Here is a 24,048-nt window from a genome sequence, read left to right on the forward strand (position 1 = left end):
CCGCGGTCCCGACCATGGTCATAAGTCGAGCACTAGCTGAGCTTTTATTACAGCATATTATTATAATTGTTCTATTTTATTATTGTCACTCTCTTACTGTGACTAATTTATAAATTAAACTTTATCATGTGCATGTATGTGTAGAAAAAACATCGTGGCTGAGTGCAGTGGCCCACACCTGTAATCCCAGCACTTTGGGAAGCCAAGGCGGGTGGATCACTTGAGGTCAGAAGTTTGAGACCAGCCTGGCCAATATGGTGAAACCCCATCTCTACTCAAAATACAAAAATTAGCTGGGCATTGTGGCAAGTGCCTGTAATTCCAGCTACCTGGGGAGGCTGAGGCAGGAGAATCACTTTAACCCGGGAGGTGGAGGTTGCAGTGAGCTGAGATCACACCATTGCACTCCAGCCTCAGCAACAGAGTAAGACCCCGTCTCAAAAAAAAAGGAAAGAAAGAAAGAAAAAATATTGTATATAGAGAGTTTGTTACTATTGGAGATTTCAGGCATCTCCTGAGGGTCATGGAATTTGTGTGTCCCTTGTGGATAAGGGGGTACTACTGCATTCACCATGGGGATAAAGCAACAGTAGCCGTTTGCTTAGGAAAATCCTTTCTGGTGAGTAACTCTTTTCAGAAAACCATATCATAGGCCAAAAGGTGACACGACAAATATAGATTTACAACAAAAGAAGTGAGGATATTTCTATCAAGCAGGTTTGGCAGATTGCTGTTCTTTACTGTCAGGTTGTTTCCAGAAGACTAACACTCGTCCTCCAAATCCAAGCAGCTTTCTCCCCCTTACGGCACTGTTGAGACACGCTGAGAATGCTAATGGTTCAACTGCTTCAGTCAATGAATCTGCCCTGAATTCACTCCAGGCAAGGAACAATTCAAGATATTGGGGGAGTATAACTGATTTGAGAATCCAAATAATATGCTATAAATAGTTATCGAAGGAAGAGAACAAGTTATCTAATAACTGATGGGCTATTTCTAAAAGAAGAATATTCTCTCAATCCATTTTTTATGCTCTACCAAGTACTGTGGAGCTGCTTTAAAGGTGAATTAGTCAGGTTCCATTGCTAGGAAGTGGGGCAAGCAGGTGGCAAGTTTTGAAAGGTACAGCAGTGCCCATTGTCTAGAAACTAGGCAGCCAAATCCCAGTGGGGAGGAGCCTGCTAGTCTAGGAATGGTAAAGGGAACCAAAGGAAAAACCCCTTGTATGTCTCAGGGGATGATTCCCCCCACCTCCATCCTGCCCCACCCCCATCCTGCCCCATCCTCCCACCTAGGAGAGGAAAATGGTATCAACGTATGATCCGCTTCAGAGAAGTAGAGGCGGCTGAAGAAGGGAGCTGGCATACAAGCTGTAAAGGGACAGCTGGAAGAGGACTGCCCTGTAGAGGTAACCCAGGACCAAAGCCCAGTGTATCCTGGTCTGGTGAGCAACACTGGAGCCTTTGGAGAGCTGCTGAGGGGCATGGTGGCCAGGGGCCAGGGCATGGAGCAGCTCATACCGGTTACTACTTTTTTTTCTTTTTTGAGATGGAGTCTCGCTCTGTCACCCAGGCTGGAGTGCAGTGGCATGATCTTGGCTCACTGCAACCTCTGCCTCTCAGGCTCAAGCGATTCTCCTGTCTCAGTCTCCCAAGTAGCTGGGATTACAAGTGCCCACCACTATGCCTGGCTAATTTTTGTAGTTTTAGTAGAGATGGGGTTTTACCATGTTGGCCAGGGTGGTCTTGAACTCCTGACCTCAGGTGATTAGCCCACCTCGGCCTCCCAAAGTGCTGCGATCACAGGCATGAGCCACCACACCCGGCCCGGTCACTACTTTCTGAGGATGTTTGCTAGTCTTTGCAAGGAGAGTTGGGAAACATGTCAGTCCGCTTAGCAGTACCCTTGCAAGTTGTTGTTAGAATATGTTATTACTTTACATGCTTCATTTCCTGGGTTAACTATGGAGCCACTTTTGCTGATGACTGTATAGTCAGAGTTTTCCAGAGAAACAGAATCAATAGGATATATAGAGATATATAAGAAGAGATTTATCATGAGAATTGGCTTAGGCAATTATGAAGATCAGAAGTCCCATGATGTGCCATCTGCAAGCTGGAGACCCTGTAAAGCTGGTGTTACAATCCAGTCCAAGTCTGAAGGCCTGAGAGCAAGGGGAGCTGACAGTGTAACCCTCAGTCTGAGGCTGAAGGCCTCAGAGCCTGGGAGGGGTGCAGGTATGTGTCTGGAGTCCCAAGGCTGAGACTGGAGTTCTGCTGTCCAAGGGCAGTAGAAGATGGGTGTTGCAGCACAAGAAAAGAGAGAATTCATCCCTCCTCTGCCTTTTTGTTCTATCAGGGTCCTCAATGGATTGGTTGATGCCTTCCCACATTGGTAAGGGTGAGTTTTCTTTACTCAGTCTCCCAATTCAAATGCTAATTTCTTCCAGAAACATCCTGACAAGCACACTCGGGAATAATGTTTTACCAGATACATGGGCAGTCTTTAGCCCAATCAAGTTGACACCTAAAATTAGCCATCACAGTGATAGTCCTGATTTTGCTCCTATTTCTGAGGACACATATCCTGTAACCTTATAAGTGCTTAAAATAAACATGAAATGGCATCACTGGTGGGAAATGAGAGAGGATTTGAGGAAGATAGAGAAGGTTGCTCATTTACAAGATCTGTTCCAGGTTGGTTTTTGTAAGGGTACTATATGAAGTGAGAAAGTGCATTGGGTCACCTTTCATGAGGTGTATGAAGCACCAACAGGCTTTGGCAGGCTAGGCATGAGGCAGTTAACTGCACTTCACAAGTCCCTGGTCTCGCTGTTTTTCATTCTGGTGATGTAGTGACCCTAAGTGTTCTGGGGAGTTTGGGTTCTGAGTTGCTGATTAGTTCTTCTGACCATGGGAAGGTCGCACGATGATGTACAACCTTTCCCATCATCAGTCTGAACTCCAACAAGCAACCTACGATCTGGTATATTTCATGTGTGTTTTGTCCTTCCAAAGAAGTCATCAGCATGAAGTAATTTCTAAGAGACGATTTGAAGAATTTGTTTCTTTTGCTTCACCAAGAGGACATTAAAAGCATGCCCTACATTCTCTGTCAGGTCTCTCCCTGAGTTCCTAAGCAGTCATCTTTCAGCTGGAATAAATGTGCAGTTTTACCTTGTTTTCCTGGACTACAAATGGGATGGGCATCAGTGGTATTGAGAGAACCATTTATAAAAATAATAGCTTCCTATTATTGAATGTTTGCCATGTGCTTGTAACAGTCTTGTGTTAAACTCCTTTAATCCTCACCACAGTCCTTATTATGTTTCCCATTTTATAGATGAGAAAATTGAGGCTGAAGGAAGTTTAAGCAATTTGTACAGCATCACCCAGCTACTAAATGGCAGAGCCTGGATTTGAAACCAGAGAATCTGAATCCAGGATATGTGTTCATGGTTCCTTTTCTGTGCTGATTTCCCATTAGAATGGAGCATAGATGAATGATCATTTTGACTGTCACCCTGGCATAATGCATCCCCTGTGCAGCTGCCAGCCTGTTTAAGGAGGAGATCCAGGTTTAATGTTTGGGGCTCGACGGTCACATGCATTTGCCTAGCATTTCTCAGTCTGTGTGTTCTACCATTAGCCACATAAGATTCAACCTGAAACTGCTTCTCAGGTCCCCATCTCTTGAATTTTCTGGGCCTGCCTGTCCTCGGGGGATCTGGGTGGTGCATTTCTTGTTGTGCTCTGGTTTGCTTCATGTTTGGTTATTTCTCTTCACTGAACCAGGCCTGAGGTATTGAAGTCAGAGCCTAGCAAGGAGAGCCAGCATTGTGAAAGCTTACTGTTTATTTTGGCTCTTGGAGCTGTGACTAGGGGCCAGAAAGAGGGTTGCTGTGATGCTGTTTCAAAGCTGTAGACCAGGGGCTTCCAGGCACAAGGATCTCATTTTCAATTAGCTTGTGGTCAGGCTATGTACAGATTTGGTTTTTTTGTTTTTTGTTTTGCCTTAGGGATAGGAAGGCACATGAAATCACTTCATATGGCTAAAGGTCTAGAGGAGATCCTTTAGAACTGCTGAGTCAGCCTCGTTGGTAGTAATCACCTCACTGTCATTTGTAAAATGAAATCAGTCATGTTACCCGGCCATTCCTATACTTCTCAGGGTGCTGGGCTGAGTATTCATTTGATTCAGGAGCTATAAAATACAGTGAAATCTTTAAGGAAAATGTATGTGTGGATATTTATAAAACCTTTCTAAAAACTATATATGTCAAAGATGGGCCACTGCTAAGTAAGGAACCCATTCCCGGGCCTTAATTCCTTCCTGTGCTGAGGGGAACCACCTAGTCACTTAGAACTCTTGGGTATCACTGGATTCACCAGAGTAGGGTTCTGTTAAGTTAGTGTCACTTCGGAATCAACGTACCTCTCAAGTAGCTAACGGACAGAGTGACTTTGTTCTTTTTATCGGGACTAGGGTGAGACATCAGGCGAAGTGTTTGGGCTTCAATTAGTAGAGTATCTGAATGTATTATTAGCTAGAGTGAAAGGTTCAGCTGGTCTAACAACAATTAGGCAACAATAATGTGGCTTAAAAATGAAGTTTGTTTTTCACATAACATTCCAGGGTGGCTATTTCATATCAGTGAGGGGAGGAGGGGCTCATGACAGCAAGGCCGTCTGCAGCATAGCGCCTGTCTTTTGGTCATCATGTCTCAGTTCACAGGAAATGAGTATGTGCGAGGCAGGCTTATATCCACTGGCAAGAAATAATTCACGTGGCTACTTCACGGTGCAGATGAAGATGGGGAGAGTCGTGTAGATGGACAGCCATGTGCTTAGCTATTCTTCTGACACAGTGGAAGGAGAGAATAATGGACGTTCACAGACAGCTGGCCGTCTTTGCTGGAGCCAGTGCCTCTGAACACCAAGAATCAGTAAACGCCCTAATTTCTACACACAGAACACACTTGCTTCATCCCAAGGGAGACAAACCAAAGCCCCATCCAGTAAATGCACTGCCTGACAGTCCGTGGTCTCTGGGTAACATATGATTCTTTCCATCATGTTCCAACATGGTTCCTGATGGTCTTGCAACCTGTGAACTAAAAGGCAAGTTACCTCCCCTCCTGCACTCATACTCACACTCAATATACCACGGTAGGACAGGGAACAGAAAAACCCCCTCTGGAAATTAAAACTCTCGCTGGAAAAAGAGAAGGAGAAAATGCACACAGCAGCACCTGGTTTGTAGCAGAACTAGGATCCTGTGGCAGGCAATGGGAAGGCCCCCTGCCCCAGCAGAAGAGAAGCTTCCTTGAGTAGACTGTGGCTCTGCTCTTCAGGAGAGCCCTTGCTCATGCTCTTGGTATCCCTTGGCCTTGCTCTTGGGGAAGGGGCCTCTCTGTGTTCAGTTTCCTCCTTGGCCAAATCTGAAGTGGGTGCTAGGAATATGCCCCCTTGGTGGCTGTTCAGCTTTTGCAGGCCACTGCCTGCTGGTGCAAATCTGGAGGTCTGAGAGTGCAGCAGTCTTTTTGTTGGCTTGGCTGTGGTCCCTTTGCTAATGTAGTTCAGGAACTCAGAACTTCCAGCCAGTTCACATGCCAGCCTTCTCTCCCAACCTTCTTTCCAAGACTTGGGCCATACCCGCCTGCTTTGTTTCTTTGTTTCCCTGCTCTCCATATTTTCCCCTCACAATGTGGTGGCCCCTGTACAGAGCCCTCTGAGACAGCAGACTTGGGAGGGAAGGCAAAAACCCTTATTTTCAGCTCCAGTCTCTTTCTGTTTAAGGTGTAGAAGTCATTGGCTTTTCCAACCCTTCAAGACACCAAATTTCTAAAAACTCTTCCTCTTCTTTTGTATCTCTCTTTGCAAATCAGTCTGGGTAGGGGCTCAACAGAAATGTGGTCTGCTTTTTAGGTCAGGTGACAGGTTGTTTGTTTGTTTGTTTTTAAGGTCAACAGACTTTGTTGGCACAGACCAGATTTTAGTCACACATTTTCCTTATGACTATCTTTTTTAATCTTCTTTTTTTTTTTTATTGTGGTAGAATTCATGACATAAAATTTACCTTTTATTTTTTTGAGACAGAGTTTTGCTCTGTTACCAGGCCGGAGTGCAGTGGTGTGATCTTGGCTCACTGCAAGCTCTACCTCCTGGGTTCAAGCGATTCTCCTGCCTCAGCCTCCTGAGTAGCTGGGACTACAGGCATGTACCACCATGCCCAGCTAATTTTTGTATTTTTAGTAGAGACAGGATTTCACCATGTTGGCCAAGCTGGTCTCAATCTCCTGACCTCATGATCCACCCGCCTTACCTCCCAAAGTGCTGGGATTACAGTCATGAGCCACCGTGCCTGGCCAAAGTTTACCATTTTAAAGTGTGCGGTTCAGTGGCAAAACCGAAACTCTGTTCCCATTAAACAATAACTTCTCTTTCCCACTTTTCCCTCATCCCCTGGCAGCCACCATTCCACTTTTGCTTCTGTGAATTTCACTACTTTGTGTCTGGCTTACTTATTTCACTTAGCACAATGATTTCAAGGTTAATCTATAATTTAGCATGTATCAGAATTTCCTTCCTTTTTAAGGCTGAATAATATTCCATTGATGTCTAGACCACATTTTATTAATCCAGTCATCGGTTGATAAGCACTTGTTTCTACCTTTTGTGAATAATGTTTCCAGCTATTGTGAATAATGCTGCTATGAACATGGGTATATAAATATCTGCTCAAGTCCCTGTGTCCAATTTGTATGGTTAATACACAGAAGTGGAATTTATGGATCATATGGTCATTCTATTTTTAACTTTTTGAGGAACTCCCATACCATTTTCCAACAACTGTACCATTTTATATTCCCAGCAACAATGCACAAGGGTTCTAATTTCTCCACATCCTTGCCAATACTTGTTACCTTTTTTCCATTTTTTAAAAAATTATTATACTTTAAGTACTGAGATACATGTGCAGAGCATGCAGGTTTGTTACATAGGTATACACATGCCATGGTGGTTTGCTGCACCCATCAACCTGTCATCTCCATTAGGTTTTCTCCTAATGCTATCCCTCCTGTAGCCCCTAAACCCCCGACAGGCCCCGGTGTGTGACGTTCCCTTCCCTGCGTTCATGTGTTCTCATCGTTCAACTCCCACTTTTGAGTGAGAACATGCTCTCTTTGGTTTTTTGTTCCTGTGTTAGTTTACTGAGAATAATGGTTTCCAGCTTTATCTATGTCCCTGCAAAGGACATGAACTCATCCTTTTTATGGCTCCATAGTATTCCAAGCCATATATGTGGGTTTGTCACAAATAGCTCTTATTATTTTGAGATACAGTCCATCAATACCTGATTTATTGAGAGTTTTTAGCGTGAGGGGGTGTTGAATTTTGTTGAAGGCCTTTTCTGCATCTATTGAGATAATCGTGGTTTTTGCATTGGTTTAGTTTATGTGATGGATTACACTTACTGATTTGTATATGTTGTACAAGTGAATGATAAGATAATATGAGTCCTTCACACTTGCCCATGACACAAAAGAAAAGTAAGATTTTCAGGTGGTTAAAAACAAACAAGGGTGGTTCATGGACACTGCGACCGTCGTGGCCATGAGGGGTGACTCCTTTATCATTTCTGCTTCCTTCCAACTGGCCCTGACAGAAGAATGAAAAATTACTGTAGCAGGGGGCTCATTCCCTGATAAATTACAAGACCAAAAAAGATAACCAAAGACCCCCAACAGCATTTTCAGTGTAATACAGTTAACATTTATTGAAATGCTGGCTGTATGCCAGGCACTGTTCTGAGTGATTTAAACATATTTTCAATCCTCATAAAAACCCTCTAAGGTAGATACCGTTATTATTTCCACTTTGCTGATACGGAAACCGAGGCACAGAGAAGGCTTAACCAAGGACACACAACTAATAAGAGGCAGAGCTGAGATTCCAGGCCCTGGTCGCCCGGCTCCACAATCTGTGAACTATGCTGCCTCTCTCCATTGCCCCGGGCAGGACAAAGTCCTCCTATTTATAATAAGCAAGTCCTTTCCAGTCCTTGAAAATATGAACGTTCATGACACTTCACAGTCATTGTTTTAAGTGGTTCTCACTAATAAAGTTTTTAAGCTGTAAATGAAGATTGGGCTTTACTTTTCCATTTGTAGCTTCCGTTTCCATTTGTGGCTTGACGGAATAGAAAGTTTGTCTTCAAGGATTAGCATGGGTAGTGGTATGCTACATTCTTTCACTCCTAGCTTCAGTAGCTAACACTGTATAAACTATCTGTTTTGAATTTGATGATAGACGTATGAATAATCATGTGACTTTGACTTTATTTATTTATTTGTTTGTTTGTTTGTTTATTTATTTATTTTTTGAGAAAGAATCTTGCTCTGTCATCCAGGCTGGAGTGAAGTGGAGTGATCTCGGCTTACTGCAACCTCTGCCTCCCGGGCTCAAGCAATTCTCCTGCCTTAGCCTCCCAAGTAGCTGGGACTACAGGTGCACACCACCACACCCAGCTAATTTTTGTATTTTTACTGGAGACAGGTTTCACCATGTTGGCCAGGCTGGTCTCGAACTCCTGACCTCAGATGTTCTGCCCGCCTGAGCCTCTCAAAGTGCTGGGATTTCAAGTGTGAGCCACCCCTCCCTGCTGTAACTTTGACTGTATAAAGACCCCCTTTTGTAGCCAATTAAAGGAGTTAAAGTCTTAGATAATAAACTAACATGGGCTTATAGTAACATTCTGTTCACTTCCACAAAAATTGTACATTTTCAAATGACCAGGTGTTCTCTTGGATATCTGCAGGTTTAAGACTTCCAGAGCAATAAAAATGTCAACAGTGAGGGCCTCTGCAGACCTCGAGCTATAGGTCATTTTCTCTCAGAGGAAGAAAGAAAACTATAGGGATGCCAGGTCACAAAGGGAGCGGTAGAAGATGGGGATTTTCATCAAAATCGTCAAAACAGTGTTGACGAGCCCCACTGTGCAGTCTCACTCACACCACAGATTGAGTAAAAGAGAGTGAAGATAACTCAGACTCAGGGAGTGACATTTATTGGAAGAAAAGAACATGCGACAGAAATATACAGAGAGTTTGAAGTATTGGCTCTCTAGAAAGATTTGACCATCTGGATAACAGCTTTGCAAATCATTTGGATAAATGATACCATTCGAAGGAGAGTCTTCCAAAGCAAATCTAAATGCCAGAACCCTTTCAAGAAGGTTTATGCAAATTCTGGCTCATTTCCTCCATTCGTTAGAAGCTCATGAGGTGACGTTGTCCTAGATATAATTAAACATTTAGGACATGGGAAGAATTATCTTTAATTTTTTTACTGTGAAGTATTATTGGAAGATTAATATCAATAGAATAAATATTATGTAGAATAACAAAGAAGTAGAGGCTGGGCGCGGTGGCTCACGCCTATAATCCCAGCACTTTGGGAGGCCAAGGCAGGCTGATCACCTGAGGTCGGGAGTTTGAGACCAGCCTGGCCAACATGGTGAAACCCCATCTCTACTAAAAATACAAAAATTAGCTGGGTGTGGTGGGGGGTGACTGTAATCCCAGCTACTTGGGAGGCTGAGGTGGAAGAATCACTTAAACGCAGGAGGCAGAGTTTGCAGTGAGCCGAGACCACACCCCTGCATTCCAGCCTGGGCAACAGAATGAGACTCCATCTCAAAAAAAAGAAATACAATTTAGAATGTAAAGATACAACAAGCCAGGTGTGGTGGTGCATGCCTGTAGTCCCAGCTACTAGGGAGGCTGAAGTGGGAGGATCTCTTGAACCCAAGAGTTTGAATTCAGCCTGGACAACATAGTGAGATGGATCGCTTTAAAAAAAAGAAAAGAGCAAAGATAAAACTATTTTAGGAGTGTGGAGTATTCCTTTCTTCTCCCCCTCCTTCTTTAAAGAGGCAAGGAGAAACTGTACTTTTCTAGCTGGGAGGAATCTTGTTGATTTAGCTCAGGGAAAGAGTGGAACTTATTCTTGCTAGGAAATGTAAGTAAGTTTTGGGTGACACTTTCTAATGTGACTAGCAGCAATGGGCCAGTTTATTTTCATGGTGTCTGGAAGGATGCAAGAAACAAATCCATCTCCTACTTGTAACTTTAATTCTCAGGCAACAGTAAGGCAAAGTTAACAGTTACTTTGGCCACAGGCAGTGGCTTACGTGGGCAGATCACTTGAGCTCAGGACTTCCAGGCTAGCTTGGGTAACATAGTGAAACCTTGTCTCTACAAAAAATTAGCCAGGTGTGGTGGCGTGCAGCTGTAGTCCCAGCTACTTAGGGGGCTGAGGTGGGAGGATTGCTTGAGCCCAGGAAGTTGAAGCAGCAGTGAGCTGTGATCGCGTCATTGCACCCCATCCAGCCTGGGTGACAAAGCGAGATCCTGTCTCAAAAAACAGGGAGTTAATTAAATAGATCTGTTTGTTTATCCTTTGCAAAAAGGTACTTTCAGCCAAGTATCTGGCTTGTGAAACTAAACCAAATTAAACATTCATCTCCAGGCACCGCCAGGAATCCTCCCCCAGTACCTGGAACAGAGAGCACATGAGAGTTGTTTCTCTATTGCAAATTGTTTGGTAACAATATAAGCTGACAAGAGCAGACAAATGAGGATCAGTGGCTGAAGGGGACATCCCAGTACCTTGGGCTAGGAAATTAGTATATAAAGCTATTTTTAGCTTGATGCCATGGTCTTAGAATTATCTTGTTAACTCTCTTCACTCTACCTCCCTGCTTGACAATTTCGATTTCCCACATGGATGTTCCTAAAAGGGGAGCCAGAATAAATATTTGTCCATTTGACAGTTGTGCCTCTCATTGTACATTAATAAGTTGTCATTCTGATGTATTCACCAATCTATTGTAAAGACAGTTAACATTTTCTCTGGGGCTGATAATTCTGAGTATATTGGATCATTCTGTTTTTGCAAAGATGTAAAATACCAGACTTGGCTTAACCTCGAAGGTACTGCCACTCTGTGAAGCCTCTGTCCTTGACATCCTTCTCCCTTTCTTTGCATTCAGTAGTCTTCACTTTGTTGAATTTCACAATCTAGGAATTGAAAAATATTTCAGCTCCTAGATTCTGTAACACCGTAAGAAAATGGTATTACTGGTTTAAGGAACAACCCAGACCTCATGAGTCAGTTATTGGGAAAGCCGAGGTTGGGAACCAGATCTGCTAACCATCTTGGCTGTACTCATCCTATTAGAGGACACTATTTCAGTGGCAGATCTAGAATAATTGGTTTGCATACTCAACCATCACTCCTATTTACTGTGCTCCCTCTACATTTGGCTACTTATGGAATTATTTTTGTCACCATAATGGATAGCTTTATTATGAGCCCACAACTTTCTGGACATAAATAAATGGAGACTGACTAACAATATTGTGTATGCTTAAAATGTTCACTGTTCTTCCATATTATATAAACTAGAAAGCCATGGACCACTTAGTTTATACAGTAGCTTTTTTTTTTTTTTTTTTTTGAGACAAAGTCTCGCCCTGTCACCCAGGCTGGAGTGCAATGGCACGATCTCGGCTCACTGCAACCTCCACCTCCCGGGTTCAAGCGATTCTCCTGCCTCAGCCTCCCGAGAAGCTGGGATTATAGACATGTGCCACCACGCCTGGCTAATTTTTTGTGTCTTTAGTAGAGACTGCGTTTCACCATATTGGCCAATCCTGTCGAACGCCTGACCTCGTGATCCACCCACCTCAGCCTCCCAAAGTGCTGGGATTACAGGTGTGAGCCACTGTGCCCAGCCATAGAGTAGCCTTTATGTGTTGCGTAGAATGTTACGTATAAATAGTTGTATTCATCAGACCTTGCCTCAGCATTTCCGCCACCTGGTATAGTACCTGGCACGCGTAGGGTGCCCATAATTTTGAGTTGGATTGTGTTGAGTTAGGTTGGATTAAATTATTGAAAGTGGCTCTAATGTCTTTCAACTCCCAGATTCTGTAATTTATTTAACACCACTGCCCAGATATGTGTTCAGACTAAGGCACAACTGTTCAAAGACATTTTATTAGGCCCTGTGTCTGTCTCCTAGTCTGAAAGATCTACGTAATCAGGTACACCAGTCCTGGGAACTAAGACCTCCTGAGACATTGCAGAAGGGATTGGTTCGCCAGCCTGAAGAGAGCATCATGTTCTCTCTCGTCTCAACACTTGGAGGGTCCAGAGAGTCCCAGCATATGAAAGCAGATGTCTTGGAGGTATTCACTAATGGGGCAGTACTGGTTCAAACCCAGTAAACAAACTTGCTGCAGTTAATTGTAAAACCCAAAATAAAGAGCATTGATATCTCCCTAGAGGTGCCATTTAATGACATTATTCTTCTGATTGTCAGGTCCCCAGTGGCGGTTACTAGGGCACTTAATTTTCTTAGAACAGGTTTGTTTTTGCCATAAGGATTATGTTGGCATCCAGTGTCTCAGATAGATTTTGTCTGGCAGTTAAGACATAAAGTGATAGTTATTTCTTTATCTTTAATACTGATAATTTTTCATAGATACTTCCAGAGCTTCTGATTTTCACTTCATTGTGTATGTGGGGATTTTTAAAAATATATTTTTCACTTTAAAAATGTGACATCCGGCCGGGCGCGGTGGCTCAAGCCTGTAATCCCAGCACTTCGGGAGGCCGACGCGGGTGGATCATGAGGTCAAGAGATCGAGACCATCCTGGTCAACATGGTGAAACCCCGTCTCTACCAAAAATACAAAACATTAGCTGGGCATAGTGGTGCGTGCCTGTAATCCCAGCTACTCAGGAGGCTGGGGCAGGAGAATTGCCTGAACCCAGGAGGCGGAGGTTGCGGTGAGCCGAGATCGCGCCATTGCACTCCAGCCTGGGTAACAAGAGTGAAACTCCGTCTCAAAAAAAAAAAAAAAAAGTAACATCCAAAACACCAGACATATGTATTTTTTTTCAGTGTATTTATTTATTTTTGAGACAGAGTCTTGCTCTGCCGCTCATGCTGGAGTGCAGTGGCATGATCTTGGCTCATTTCAACCTCTGCCTCTTGGGTTCTAGCAAGTGTCCTGCCTCAGCCTCCTGAGTAGGGAACTACAGGTGTGTGCCGCCATGCCCAGCTCATTTTTTTTATTTTTTAGCAGAGACAGGGTTTCACCATATTGGCCAGGCTAGTCTCGAACTCCTGACCTTGTGATCTGTCCCCGCTTAGCCTCCTGAAGTGCTGGGATTATAGGCATGAGCCACTGCGCTCAGCCTTTCAGTATATTTATTAGCACTAATTTAAAGTTATACACAATGCGTTGTTTCACAGAGCATTCATCTTTAGTCTCCTGAGATAGCTGCTCAGTATCATGTCATGAGAAAAGTTCAGATTTGCAAAGTATTTGTCATTTCCTCCTGATAATTATTAATTTATTTAGTAGCCATTTGTTTTTAACACTTTTGTCTGCCAGTTTATAGATTTATGTACATGTCAGATCCAAAAATACATAAATGTTAATATTAGTACTAAAAGCAGGTTGAAGTATACCTTTGTACTTAGCTCTCATAGCAAAAGTCCTAACCTAACCCAAACTCTTCTGTCTTTTCTTAAATATATCAATGCTTACACAAGGATAAATGTTTTTTTATGAAAAATTTTCTGGCCAGGCACTGTGGCTCATGCCTGTAATCTCAACACTTTGGAAGGCCAAGGCAGGAGGATCAATTGAGGCCAGGAGTTTAAGACCAGTTTGGGCAACATAGCTAGATCCCATCTCTACAAAAAAAAATTTTAAATAAATTTCCCATTAGTTCTCAACTAAAACTCTGGAACATTTAAGCTAGATAACAATCATCCACGTTAACTGTTTCAGGGATTTCACACATGAGTAGGTGACAATAATTATTCCAATTTCAATCATGGTTTCATAAAATATACTTTTTTTCAGTTAGTTTAGACTAAACTTTCTATCTTGATGGAGTGAAATAAATATTTTACCTTAATTACTAATATGTGTTTATTTTATTTCAGTGGCACAGGCATGGATGGGAAGAAATGCAGCGTGTGGTTGTTCCTACCTCTTGTATTTACTTTGTTTACTTCAGCTGGATTGTGGATAGTGTGAGTATTCTCTTATTTAATTATTTAAGGACTCAGGTGCAATGTAGATAAAAATGTAACTCTTAATAGTCACATTTGGTGGCCAGGCATGGTGGCTCACACCTGTAATCCCAGCATTTTGGGAGGCTGAGGCAGCAGATCACTTGAGGTCAGGAGTTTGAGACCAGCTTGGCCAACATAGTGGAACCCTGTCTCTACTAAAAATACAAAAATTAGCCGGGCATAGTGGTGCATGCTTATAATCCCAGCTACTTGGGAGGCTGAGGCACGAGAATCACTTCAACTCTGGAGGCAGAGGTTGCAGTGAGCTGAGATCACATCACTGCACTCCAGACTGGGCAACAGAGCAAGACTCTGTCCCCGCCCCAAACAATAGTAGATGGCATATCTATATGATTATATTTATAAATACTTTAAAATAATATATTTTACTAATTCAACCTTGATAAAGTCCTCATTTCTTTTCCCATTTTCTATTAACCAAAGTTAAGTAACAAAAGTGAGTAATAATTACGCAAAGGAGGTAGTGAAGAATACTAGTTTATTTTATGTCCATGTGTTCTTGTTGTATTGAACATTTTGTAAACTGGTTATATGAATTAATTATTGGCAAGATTTTCAAATTTGACACTATCATGCCGTGGATTCCATTTGCAGTCCAGTTCATAGTCCAGTTACTCATTACTGGGTCTGATATATTTATAAAATGAATATCATTACATTGGAAGTCCTGGGTTACCACAAAATGTTCCTGCTTATTTTAGGTAATAGTCTCTTTAAGAAAATTATTTTAGTTCCTCAAAGTTTATTATGAAAGTTCAGACACATATTCCTGAGAAGTTGGAAACTGAATCCTAATTTTAGTTTGCTCAAAGTTGTAAGGTCTATTTCCTTGTTTTCTAGATTCCAGTTTATAAGCATTGTCATTAATTTGGGGGATGTTTTGAAATTAAGGAAATATTACTAATAATGACATTTGAGCTTCAAAGAACTAGATGATCTATGGGTAAAGAATTGTAAAAGATCATTTCTCAGAAAAAAATGAATATGATTTGTGCAGTTTAATAAAACTGGGAAATGATTCTTTTTTGCAATTTCTTTGTTTTATAAAATTATTCTTTTTTGATAGATACTTCATTGCTGTGGAAGATGACAAAATTTTACCATTAAATTCAGCTGAAAGGTAAAGTTTACCTGTTTGGTAATTCATTGTTCATCAATAGATTTAGCAAAAACTTTCCCACTGGGAAGGTTAGACCGCACAAATGACAGTGCTTTAACCTGAGCCTCTGTATTTTTTGGTTATCCAGGAAACCTAGTGTGAAGCGTGCACCATATATAAGGTAACCCAGCAATTCTCTTCCATCTTGTGGGACCACAGGAAAAGTTGGGAGGATTATATATTTTGATATAATAACTATAAAACATTTCGTGTTTTTCAAGCATTGCAGGTGATACTCCTCCTGCAAGCTGTGTGTTTAGTCAAGTTATGAACATGGCAGCCTTCCTAGGTAAGAAGAGCATAAAGAATGCTTTATATGCTTTGGTACATTTCTTGTGTATTTTAAATTCTCCCAGACTCATATCAAAACAATGGGAGACTCAGTTGATTATTTAGTATCATCATATCATGTCAATATGCTGAAGTCAGCTCTTTGTTTTAAAGATCTTTTTCTCTCATACATCCATTTACATTCACCCTGCTGTCCTTACACTTTCTCTTCCCTTTACTGTCTTTATCATTTCAGACATTCTTGCCTTGATTTCTTTTGCTGCATAAAATATTTCATGTTCTAAAGTCCTCTTTGAGAATGTAATATTGTGTAATACGTTTGTTTTGAAAAGAATGCCTTCTTTATTCCCTCACTAGCAAAGACGAAAAAATGCATGGGCTCTGTGATATTTGTTGATGTGTGTAGATACCGTCTTTAAACCTGAAGGTCAACATTAGCATTAGGATTACACTCTCTCCCGTGCCTATAGATGTAGTAAGCTGGCAAATGGAGAAGGAGGCTTAAAAAGAAGAAACCTTTGATACTCATATATCTATCCCCCGTTCTTCACTGTTTCTCAGGGTCCAAGACCCTCATGTAATATTCTTTCCCCTCTGTGAGTGCGTCCATGACCCTGTGTAGTCCTCCAGAGATGGTGGGAACCACCCGTGCACTCTATCCTTTTTCAAATCTACTTGTATACCATCTCCTCAAGGCCAGGCTTTCCCAGTGCCTCTCCAAGAGTCAACTAGCTGTCACTGTCAGCATGCTGTTAGGAAGGACCAGAGACAGCTCACCCTTCCCACAATGGTGTTCTAGAAGTGGTTCTTTTGATGGTGAGACTTCCACTCCAAGTCAGAGGTAGTATTGTTACTGAGGGAATATTCAACCTTTGTGGGACCTGTCCCCCAAAGAGGTGACCTGTTATTTCACCTCCACCACCCAAAATTCCTACTTACTCTTAATCTATTATTTTTTAATGTTTGCTGTAAGAAAGGGAAGACGGCAGGGTGCAGTGGCTCACACCTGTAATCCCAGCACTTTGGGAGCCTGAGGCAGGTGGATCATGAGGTCAAGAAATCAAGATCATCCTGGCTAACATGGTGAAACCCTGTCAAAATACAAAAATTAGTGGGGTGTGGTGGCACATACCTGTGGTCCCAGCTACTCAAGAGGCTGAGGCAGGAGAATCACTTGAACCCAGGAGGCAGAGATTGCAGTGAGCCAAGATCATGCCACTGCACTCCAGCCTAACGACAGAGCAAGACTCAAAAAAAAAAAAAGGAGGTGGTGGGGAAGACCTTTGGAAATCAGTGGAAAATTAAGGGAGATGTTTGGTCCAACATGCAACACAGGTAGAAACTTAGTTGGTTCAGAAAGCCCAGAACATGAGAAACATGGAGAATGTTTCCCATTAGGCCCATCAGGCCTCTCTTGAACCTGTAAGTTTCAAAAAGAAGTACACTAGGGAGCTTCTGTGCAGTTAGCAAGATTCTTCCCTGGAGCTAACCATCTTTCCATCAAAGTGCTCCCCAGGCTTCCCCAAAGCATATCCGATTTGCCAAGGCAGAAAGTGTCTGGAAGGCATGGACTGCTACACTACCACTAAGGAGAAAGTCAAATATATCCTGATGCTGGGGTTGCCAAATCTTTATAAAAAGCTCTCCTCTTTATGCCCCTGGCAGTCAGGACTTTCACATCCTAGATATTCACAAGTATCTAGAAGGATGGCACCTGCAGCATCTTGTGCACCTGTGGGCACCAGGGCCAGTCCTGGGCAGTCAGGTTTGGTTATCACTGCTTTCAGCCTCAGAGCTGCCAGGAGCTTTATACACTCTCCTTTTTTCTACTCTTGACCCTGTTCTTCTGAAAAGACCTGATAAACTTATTCATCCCAAGACATAAATAGCTGCTAAGGAACATTTGCATTTAACAGAGCACAAAGCCCTAAGAGTGAATCTTGAATGGCAGGGCAGGGACCTTTCCTGGCCCCTCTGCCATCATAGCACGTAGGGCTGCAGGCTGGCACCCATTTGTATGATCATCCCACAGGGGGCAAAAATGATAATTAATAGTCATCATTTCTATTCCAGGAACAATGCTAAGTGCTTTGCAAATACTACCTCATTTAATTGTGATACTCAAGCCTGGAATATAAAAAAGCTGTCACCAGCTGTCTGTCCTCCCACTGGGCTTTAAACAAACCAGTGAGCACATCGGAAGCCACATGTTGTTTCCTTTATATGCTTAAGACAAATTGATATTTCCCAGTAGTCTTTAAGTGAATAATTTTCAAAAACCCAGTTTGTATAGCTCACAAGTTTATCCAGTTATAAGGCTTATGATCGACTACAAAAACATTTCCAAAAACAAAGCAATGAAAGCAAGATCTCCTCTTCCAGATGACATTTGTCATCTTCTTATTCTCTAGTCCTTCTTGCTCCACCAAGAAGCAATTAAGCTTTTGCTAGCTCTTGCTGTAAGGTATTACAACATCCAGTGTTTATTCTGTATTATCTTTCATCATTTTTAGTGCCATCTGGTAGACATAAAATTGATTAAGATTAGTATTCAATGGGAGCAAACCAACAATTATTCATTTATCAACTCTGAGAGTGAAAAAGAATCAGTTTACTAATGATTTCTCCTCTAAACTGTGGATGCCTTCATCTTTCCAGGCTGGCCCCTGTTAGATTTCAGAGTATTGCTTTAGACTACATAACTGACCTTAAGAAATAACCCACACTGCCTGTAAGTCACTGCTTTTCAGCAGCTGGGTTATAATTTACAATATAAAAATGAGTCAGTGTAGCATGTATTAAAATTATCAAAGATATTTTTTCTTTTTTGACAGACTAACCAAAGATTGAATGCTCCGTTATTTTCTTTACAGAATTAGTTATGCTGTTCGTCTTGAAACTGCATTTCTTTCCACGGGGTGGGAGAGAAAAAGACCTAAGACAAATTTCTTCAACGGAATATAATTTCTTGCCCTGGGGAGGTTGTTAGACTAAAGCTAAGAGCTGAATGACTTCAGTCACCTAATAGCAGCCACTCTCCCTCCTTCAGCAAAACACATTGACTGTTGTGTTCTACCACAGTCATAAATAGGAATTATTGATGCATCAAGAGTAAAACTAAACAAAACCAAAAAGGATTTGGCCAGGCACCAGTTTAGAACTGCAAGGAAGAGATGTTATTTTGAGTTTTGAACTTTAAAAACCCAGTCAGACTCAGAATTTAAAATGTAACTAGAAAAATCAGCCATTATTATATTTGTGTGCTTTTAAAAATAGACAGGGAAATTAAGTAGGGGACACCTGTATAGCAAAGGACTGTTCTAAATACCAAAAACAACAGAAGGATGAGTTTTTAAAATCTTTTCTGGGCTGAGTGGTGTAGCTCACAGCTGTAATCCCAGCATTCTGTGAGGCTGAGGCAGGTGGATCACCTGAGGTCGGGAGTTCAAGACCAGCCTGACCAACATGGAGAAACCCTGTGTCTACTAAAAATACAAAATTAGCCAAGCGTGGTGGTGCATGCCTGTACTCCCAGCTACTAGGGAGACTGAGGCAGGAGAATTGTTTGAACCCAGGAGGCGGAGGTTGCAGTGAGCCAAGATCACACGATTGCACTCCTGCCTGGACAACAAGAGCAAAACTCCATCTCAAAAAAAATTTTTTCTGAAACTGTTGGTGAAATGTAAAAATTTTAATGAAACAAAAAAAAACCTATTGATCAGAACGTGAATGTGGTAAAAGTTGGTCAGCATATATAAAGATGGCTTTGAAATAGCCCGTAAGTCTTTTTCAAGAAGGTAGAATTAAATCACTACTTGGTTAAAAATGGACTTCATAACACTCCAAACTTGCCTCCATTCATACCGAAGTGTTAATAAAACTGTTATGGGGCAGAATCTTTATTAGATCTATCATTCTAAAAATTCAGCTAGAATCTATTTTAAAAGGAAAGTTTGCCTCTCCTGATCTGATTAATAATGGAGTTAAGAGGTAAAAAAGGGCCAAGTGTGGTGTTTAGAATGCAATTCTAGAAGTTAGGAGTGTTGGGTTAATAGGTTTCTGTTTCCTGCTTAATTTTATCATTTGTTCATGATAAGATGACTTATCATTCATATTACAAATAGGACAGTTAGCAAAGCAGGGACCAGGAGATGTTGCATGTCCTGTGTTTACTGGAGAGAAATAGATAATGAAGAGATGGCCATCAGCTCTGTTCTCCTGGGCATAAAGGAACAAACTGTTTGACTGGATGGGTCAACATGAGCCATTTCAGGAACTGGGTCTGGGGCTTAGGCCAAGTTCCAGCACCATCCTATCCCACAAAATGACCAGCAGAGAGTTCTCAGAGTCATACTTTTCAGTGGTCATTTTTTAAAAATTAGCATGGTGGCTCATGCCTGCAATCCCAGCACTTTGGGAGGCCAAGGAGGGCAGATCATGAGGTCAGGAGACGGAGACCATCCTATCCAACATGGTGAAACCCCGTTGCTACGAAATATATTTAAAAAGAAAATTAGCTGGGTGTGGTGGCGTGCGCCTGTAGTCCCAGCTACTCAGGAGGCTGAGACAGGAGAATCTCTTGAACTCAGGAGATAGAGGTTGCAGTGAGCCGAGATTGCACTGCACCACTGCACTCCAGCCTGGTGACAGAGTGAGACTCCATCTCAAAAAAAAAAAAAAATTAGCTGGATGCGGTAGCTCATGCCTGTAATTCCGGCACTTTGGGGAGCCAAGGCAGGCAAATCGCCTGAGGTCAGGAGTTCAAGACCAGCCTGACCAATATGGTGAAACCCCGTCTCTACTAAAAATATAAAACTTAACTGGGCGTGGTGGCATGGGCCTGTAGTCCCAGCTACTTGGGAGGCTGAGACAGGAGAATTGCTTGAACGAGGGAGGCAGAGGTTGCAGTGAGCCGAGATTGCACCATTGTACTCCAGCCTGGCCACAAAGTGAGACTGCGTCGAAATAAATAAATAAATAAATAAATAAATTTAATGAGCTGTCTTAGTGTGTTGTAATTATGTCCTGACAGCTATACACAATTCATTAGAAGGATATACTATGGTGCCTATGTTGAACTTTCTAGGCTTAATCTAATGGCCTCTTTGTTTTGTTTTGTTTTGTTTTGTTTTTTGAGACGGAGTTTCACTCATGTTACCCAGGCTGGAGTGCAATGGCGCGATCTCGGCTCACCGCAACCTCTGCCTCCTGGGTTCAGGCAATTCTCCTGCCTCAGCCTCCTGAGTAGCTGGGATTACAGGCACGCACCAGCATGCCCAGCTAATTTTTTGTAGTTTTAGTAGAGACGGGGCTTCACCTTGTTGACCAGGATGGTCTCAATCTCTTGACCTCGTGATCCACCCGCCTCGGCCTCCCAAAGTGCTGGGATTACAGGCTTGAGCCACTGCGCCCGGCTGTTTTGTTTTTTGAGAGCACTGTCAGCTCAACTCATTACAACCTCCGCCTCCCAGGGATAAGCAATTCTGCCTCAGCCTCCCGAATAGCTGGGATTACAGGCACCCGCCACCAAACCCAGTTAATTTTTTGTATTTTTAGTAGAGACAGGGTTTTGCTATGTTGGCCAGGCTGGTCTCGAACTCCTGACTTCGTGATCCACCCTCCTTGGCCTCCCAAAGAGCTGGTATTACAGGCGTGAGCCACTGGGCCTGGCCTAATGGCTTCTTTAGCTGATGATCACTTTGTGTTGGGGTGCCGTGTGTTGAATTACTCCTCTCCCTCACTTCTTCCTCCTATTCCTATCCTAAAATTAATAAGACATTGTGCTTATTTTTCATCCTCTCGGATAGTAGTTGTCATTGGTAAAGACTTTGGATATAACTCCTACCTAGGTCCCTCAAACCAATAGTTGGAGAAACTATTGTCAACTCAGGTATAATGTATTAATTTTCCAATCAATAGTGGGTACTAGCTGAAGCATATACTAAAAGATATGTCAGGGATGAACAATTTGAGATTTCATAAATCATGATTTATCTCTGTTTTGCTTCCAAAATCCAAATATTAATCAAGTTTTATACCACTCTTTGATCAGAAGTACTTAGAACTAAAAGTCAACTTATTGAGCTTAAAGCCGTAGCATGACACTATGAAATTCAACATACTTGGGAAGTGCAAATTTATGGATAGATTTTCTTTATTAATGGCTACTAATAATGGCCTATAATCAAAGTAAAACCTCTAGCAAATAATTACCAACTTAATTGCTGAATAAATAGGGTAATTCTTGAATTTCTAATTGTCTTTCCTACTGAATCTTAATGTCAAAATAAATTATCTTAGCAGTAAGTTCATTTCCTTACATGTTGATATTATTTATATTAATTGCAAGTGCTTTTTCATCATGTGTAGACTAAGCTCTCCCAACTCTTTGTATAACTATGAAAATATCTCTGCCCTAGGCAATTAATGAAAGGTCATCCTTAGATTAGGGCCTGAGTATGGACTATCCCAAGGTTACTATTAGAAGTCAGATTTGAAATCTTAGTAACTTCCCTTATTCTCTCTTCAGATTCTCAGATACCCATTTGCTTCAAAAGATAGAGTGGACTTTTAAAATGAGGAATTAACATTATTTTCAGGAATTGAGTTTTCTTGATATACTGGGTATGATTTTTAGTACATACCAAATCCCCCAATCTGCTATGTTAAAATACAGATTTCATAAGTGTGAATATTGTAACTGCTCCAATTTGGATTAACTATCTTTGTTGTTTGACAGTGAACATCTCCAAGTAGAATCAAAGGGAAGATGAGCGTAAAACCAGTAATAAAGGAACTTGTACACTTTCCATTATCTTTCTTCCTCTGCCCAGGCATGGTTGATGGTGCTGGCACCAGCAGTTCTGTCTAGATGTAACCTTGTCTTCTTCCCATTATTTTCCTGCCCTGTCATTATTTTCCACACTGTTCTAAGCTAAAGGAAGACTGAGTCGGTCTGTCTTTATCCCATCTTATTTGCTGTGTGCCAGACCTCTTCAGTGCTCTCCTAAGCCAGTCTGTGCTGTGCTGACCTTGTTTTTGAAAACTCTGAGAACAACACTATTCACAGGGCTATCATCCTTGTCTCGCCCAAATAACATACAGCCCTGCTGCCTCGAGTCCTCTCTGCCTCTCCGCTGTCCCCAGATTGGGTATAACAAAACATCTAAATAATCATAAGCATTGTATGGAAAGTTTCTTTGAAAAATTGTGGATCATTCCAGAGATGTAAAATGTACTGTGGTGAAAAGTTTGATTTTGCACATTGTGGCTTTAGAATTCTGCCTCTTATCTAAGAAAATAGTGCAGAAAAAATATATATATATATTCTGCCTCACAGTCTAGGTGTGTGATTTAATTTCTTTCATTTAAGACTTTGCTTTATTCCTAGCCCTTGTGGTAGCTGTTCTGCGCTTCATACAACTGAAACCGAAAGTTTTAAACCCGTGGCTGAATATTAGTGGATTGGTGGCGCTGTGTCTGGCTTCCTTTGGAATGACCTTACTTGGTAATTTTCAGGTACTTGATTTGGCCTTTTTCATCTCCCTCTGACACTGGTAAGATCTTCACTTGTGACATTATCAAAGCTATTGAGGTATAATCACCATATGGCCCATATCATTTGGCACAAACCTTTCTTTGGAAATTAGGGCTCTTTTCCATGACACCTCAGAGGCATTCAGCTGCTTCAACATAAAGCTGAACATCTCCTTCCCAGCCACTGGCTGCCAGAAACTCGTTGAAGTAGATGAAGAACACAAACTTTGTACTTTTTAGGAGAAGCGTGTAGCCATAGGAGTTGCTGCTGACACTCTGGGGAAGAAAGGAAGGGTTATGTGGTCTGAATCAGTGGTGGGAACGACAAACAAGGTTTCCCCATGAAGCAGGGTGTCTTGACTCATGGCCGTGTCCGCCTGCTACTGAGTAAGGGGCATTCCTGTTACAGCAAGGAGAACTGGAGAAAGAAAGGGAAAATCAGTTCGTTGTAGCATTGTGGATGCCAATCTGAATGTTCTCAACTTGGTTATTTTAAAAAATAAGTAAATGGAGAGAAGGATATTCCCGAACTGACTGATACTATGGTGCCTCATTGCTTGGGGCCCAAAAGAGCTAGCAGAATCCACAAACTTTTCAATTTCTCTATAGAAGATGACATCTGCCAGTATGTTGTAAGAAAGCCCTTAAACAAAGAAGGTGCGAACCTAGGACCAAAGCACCCAAGATTCAGCGTCTTGTTCCTCCCTGTGTCCTGCAGCACAAATGACAGCGTATTGCTCTGAAGAAGCAGCGTACTAAGAACAGTAAGAGACTGCAGAGTATGCTGAACTTCTGGCCAAGAGAATGAAGGAGGCTAAAGAGAAGCAGCAGAAACAACAAATTACAAAGAGATGCAGACTTTCCTCTCTGCAAGCTTC

The 24,048-nt window shown here is 42.0% G+C and overlaps 1 protein-coding gene across 1 annotated transcript in view; it reads left to right on the top strand.

Moving 5' to 3' along the window:
- Positions 1 to 24,048, top strand: part of TMEM150C (transmembrane protein 150C) — a 77,393-nt gene that overhangs the window by 40,666 nt on the left and 12,679 nt on the right. Inside the window, exons 2-6 of the mRNA XM_032239781.1 lie at positions 14,032 to 14,121; positions 15,251 to 15,304; positions 15,432 to 15,464; positions 15,565 to 15,632; positions 23,025 to 23,152. Coding sequence (XP_032095672.1) covers positions 14,042 to 14,121; positions 15,251 to 15,304; positions 15,432 to 15,464; positions 15,565 to 15,632; positions 23,025 to 23,152 — 363 coding nt within the window. The 5' untranslated portion in view covers positions 14,032 to 14,041. The remainder of the gene's footprint in view (positions 1 to 14,031; positions 14,122 to 15,250; positions 15,305 to 15,431; positions 15,465 to 15,564; positions 15,633 to 23,024; positions 23,153 to 24,048) is intronic.

The sequence above is a fragment of the Sapajus apella genome, unplaced genomic scaffold, assembly GCF_009761245.1.
Source record: "Sapajus apella isolate SASKATOON/1434 unplaced genomic scaffold, GSC_monkey_1.0 scaffold45, whole genome shotgun sequence".
NCBI classification, from domain to species: Eukaryota; Metazoa; Chordata; class Mammalia; order Primates; family Cebidae; genus Sapajus; species Sapajus apella.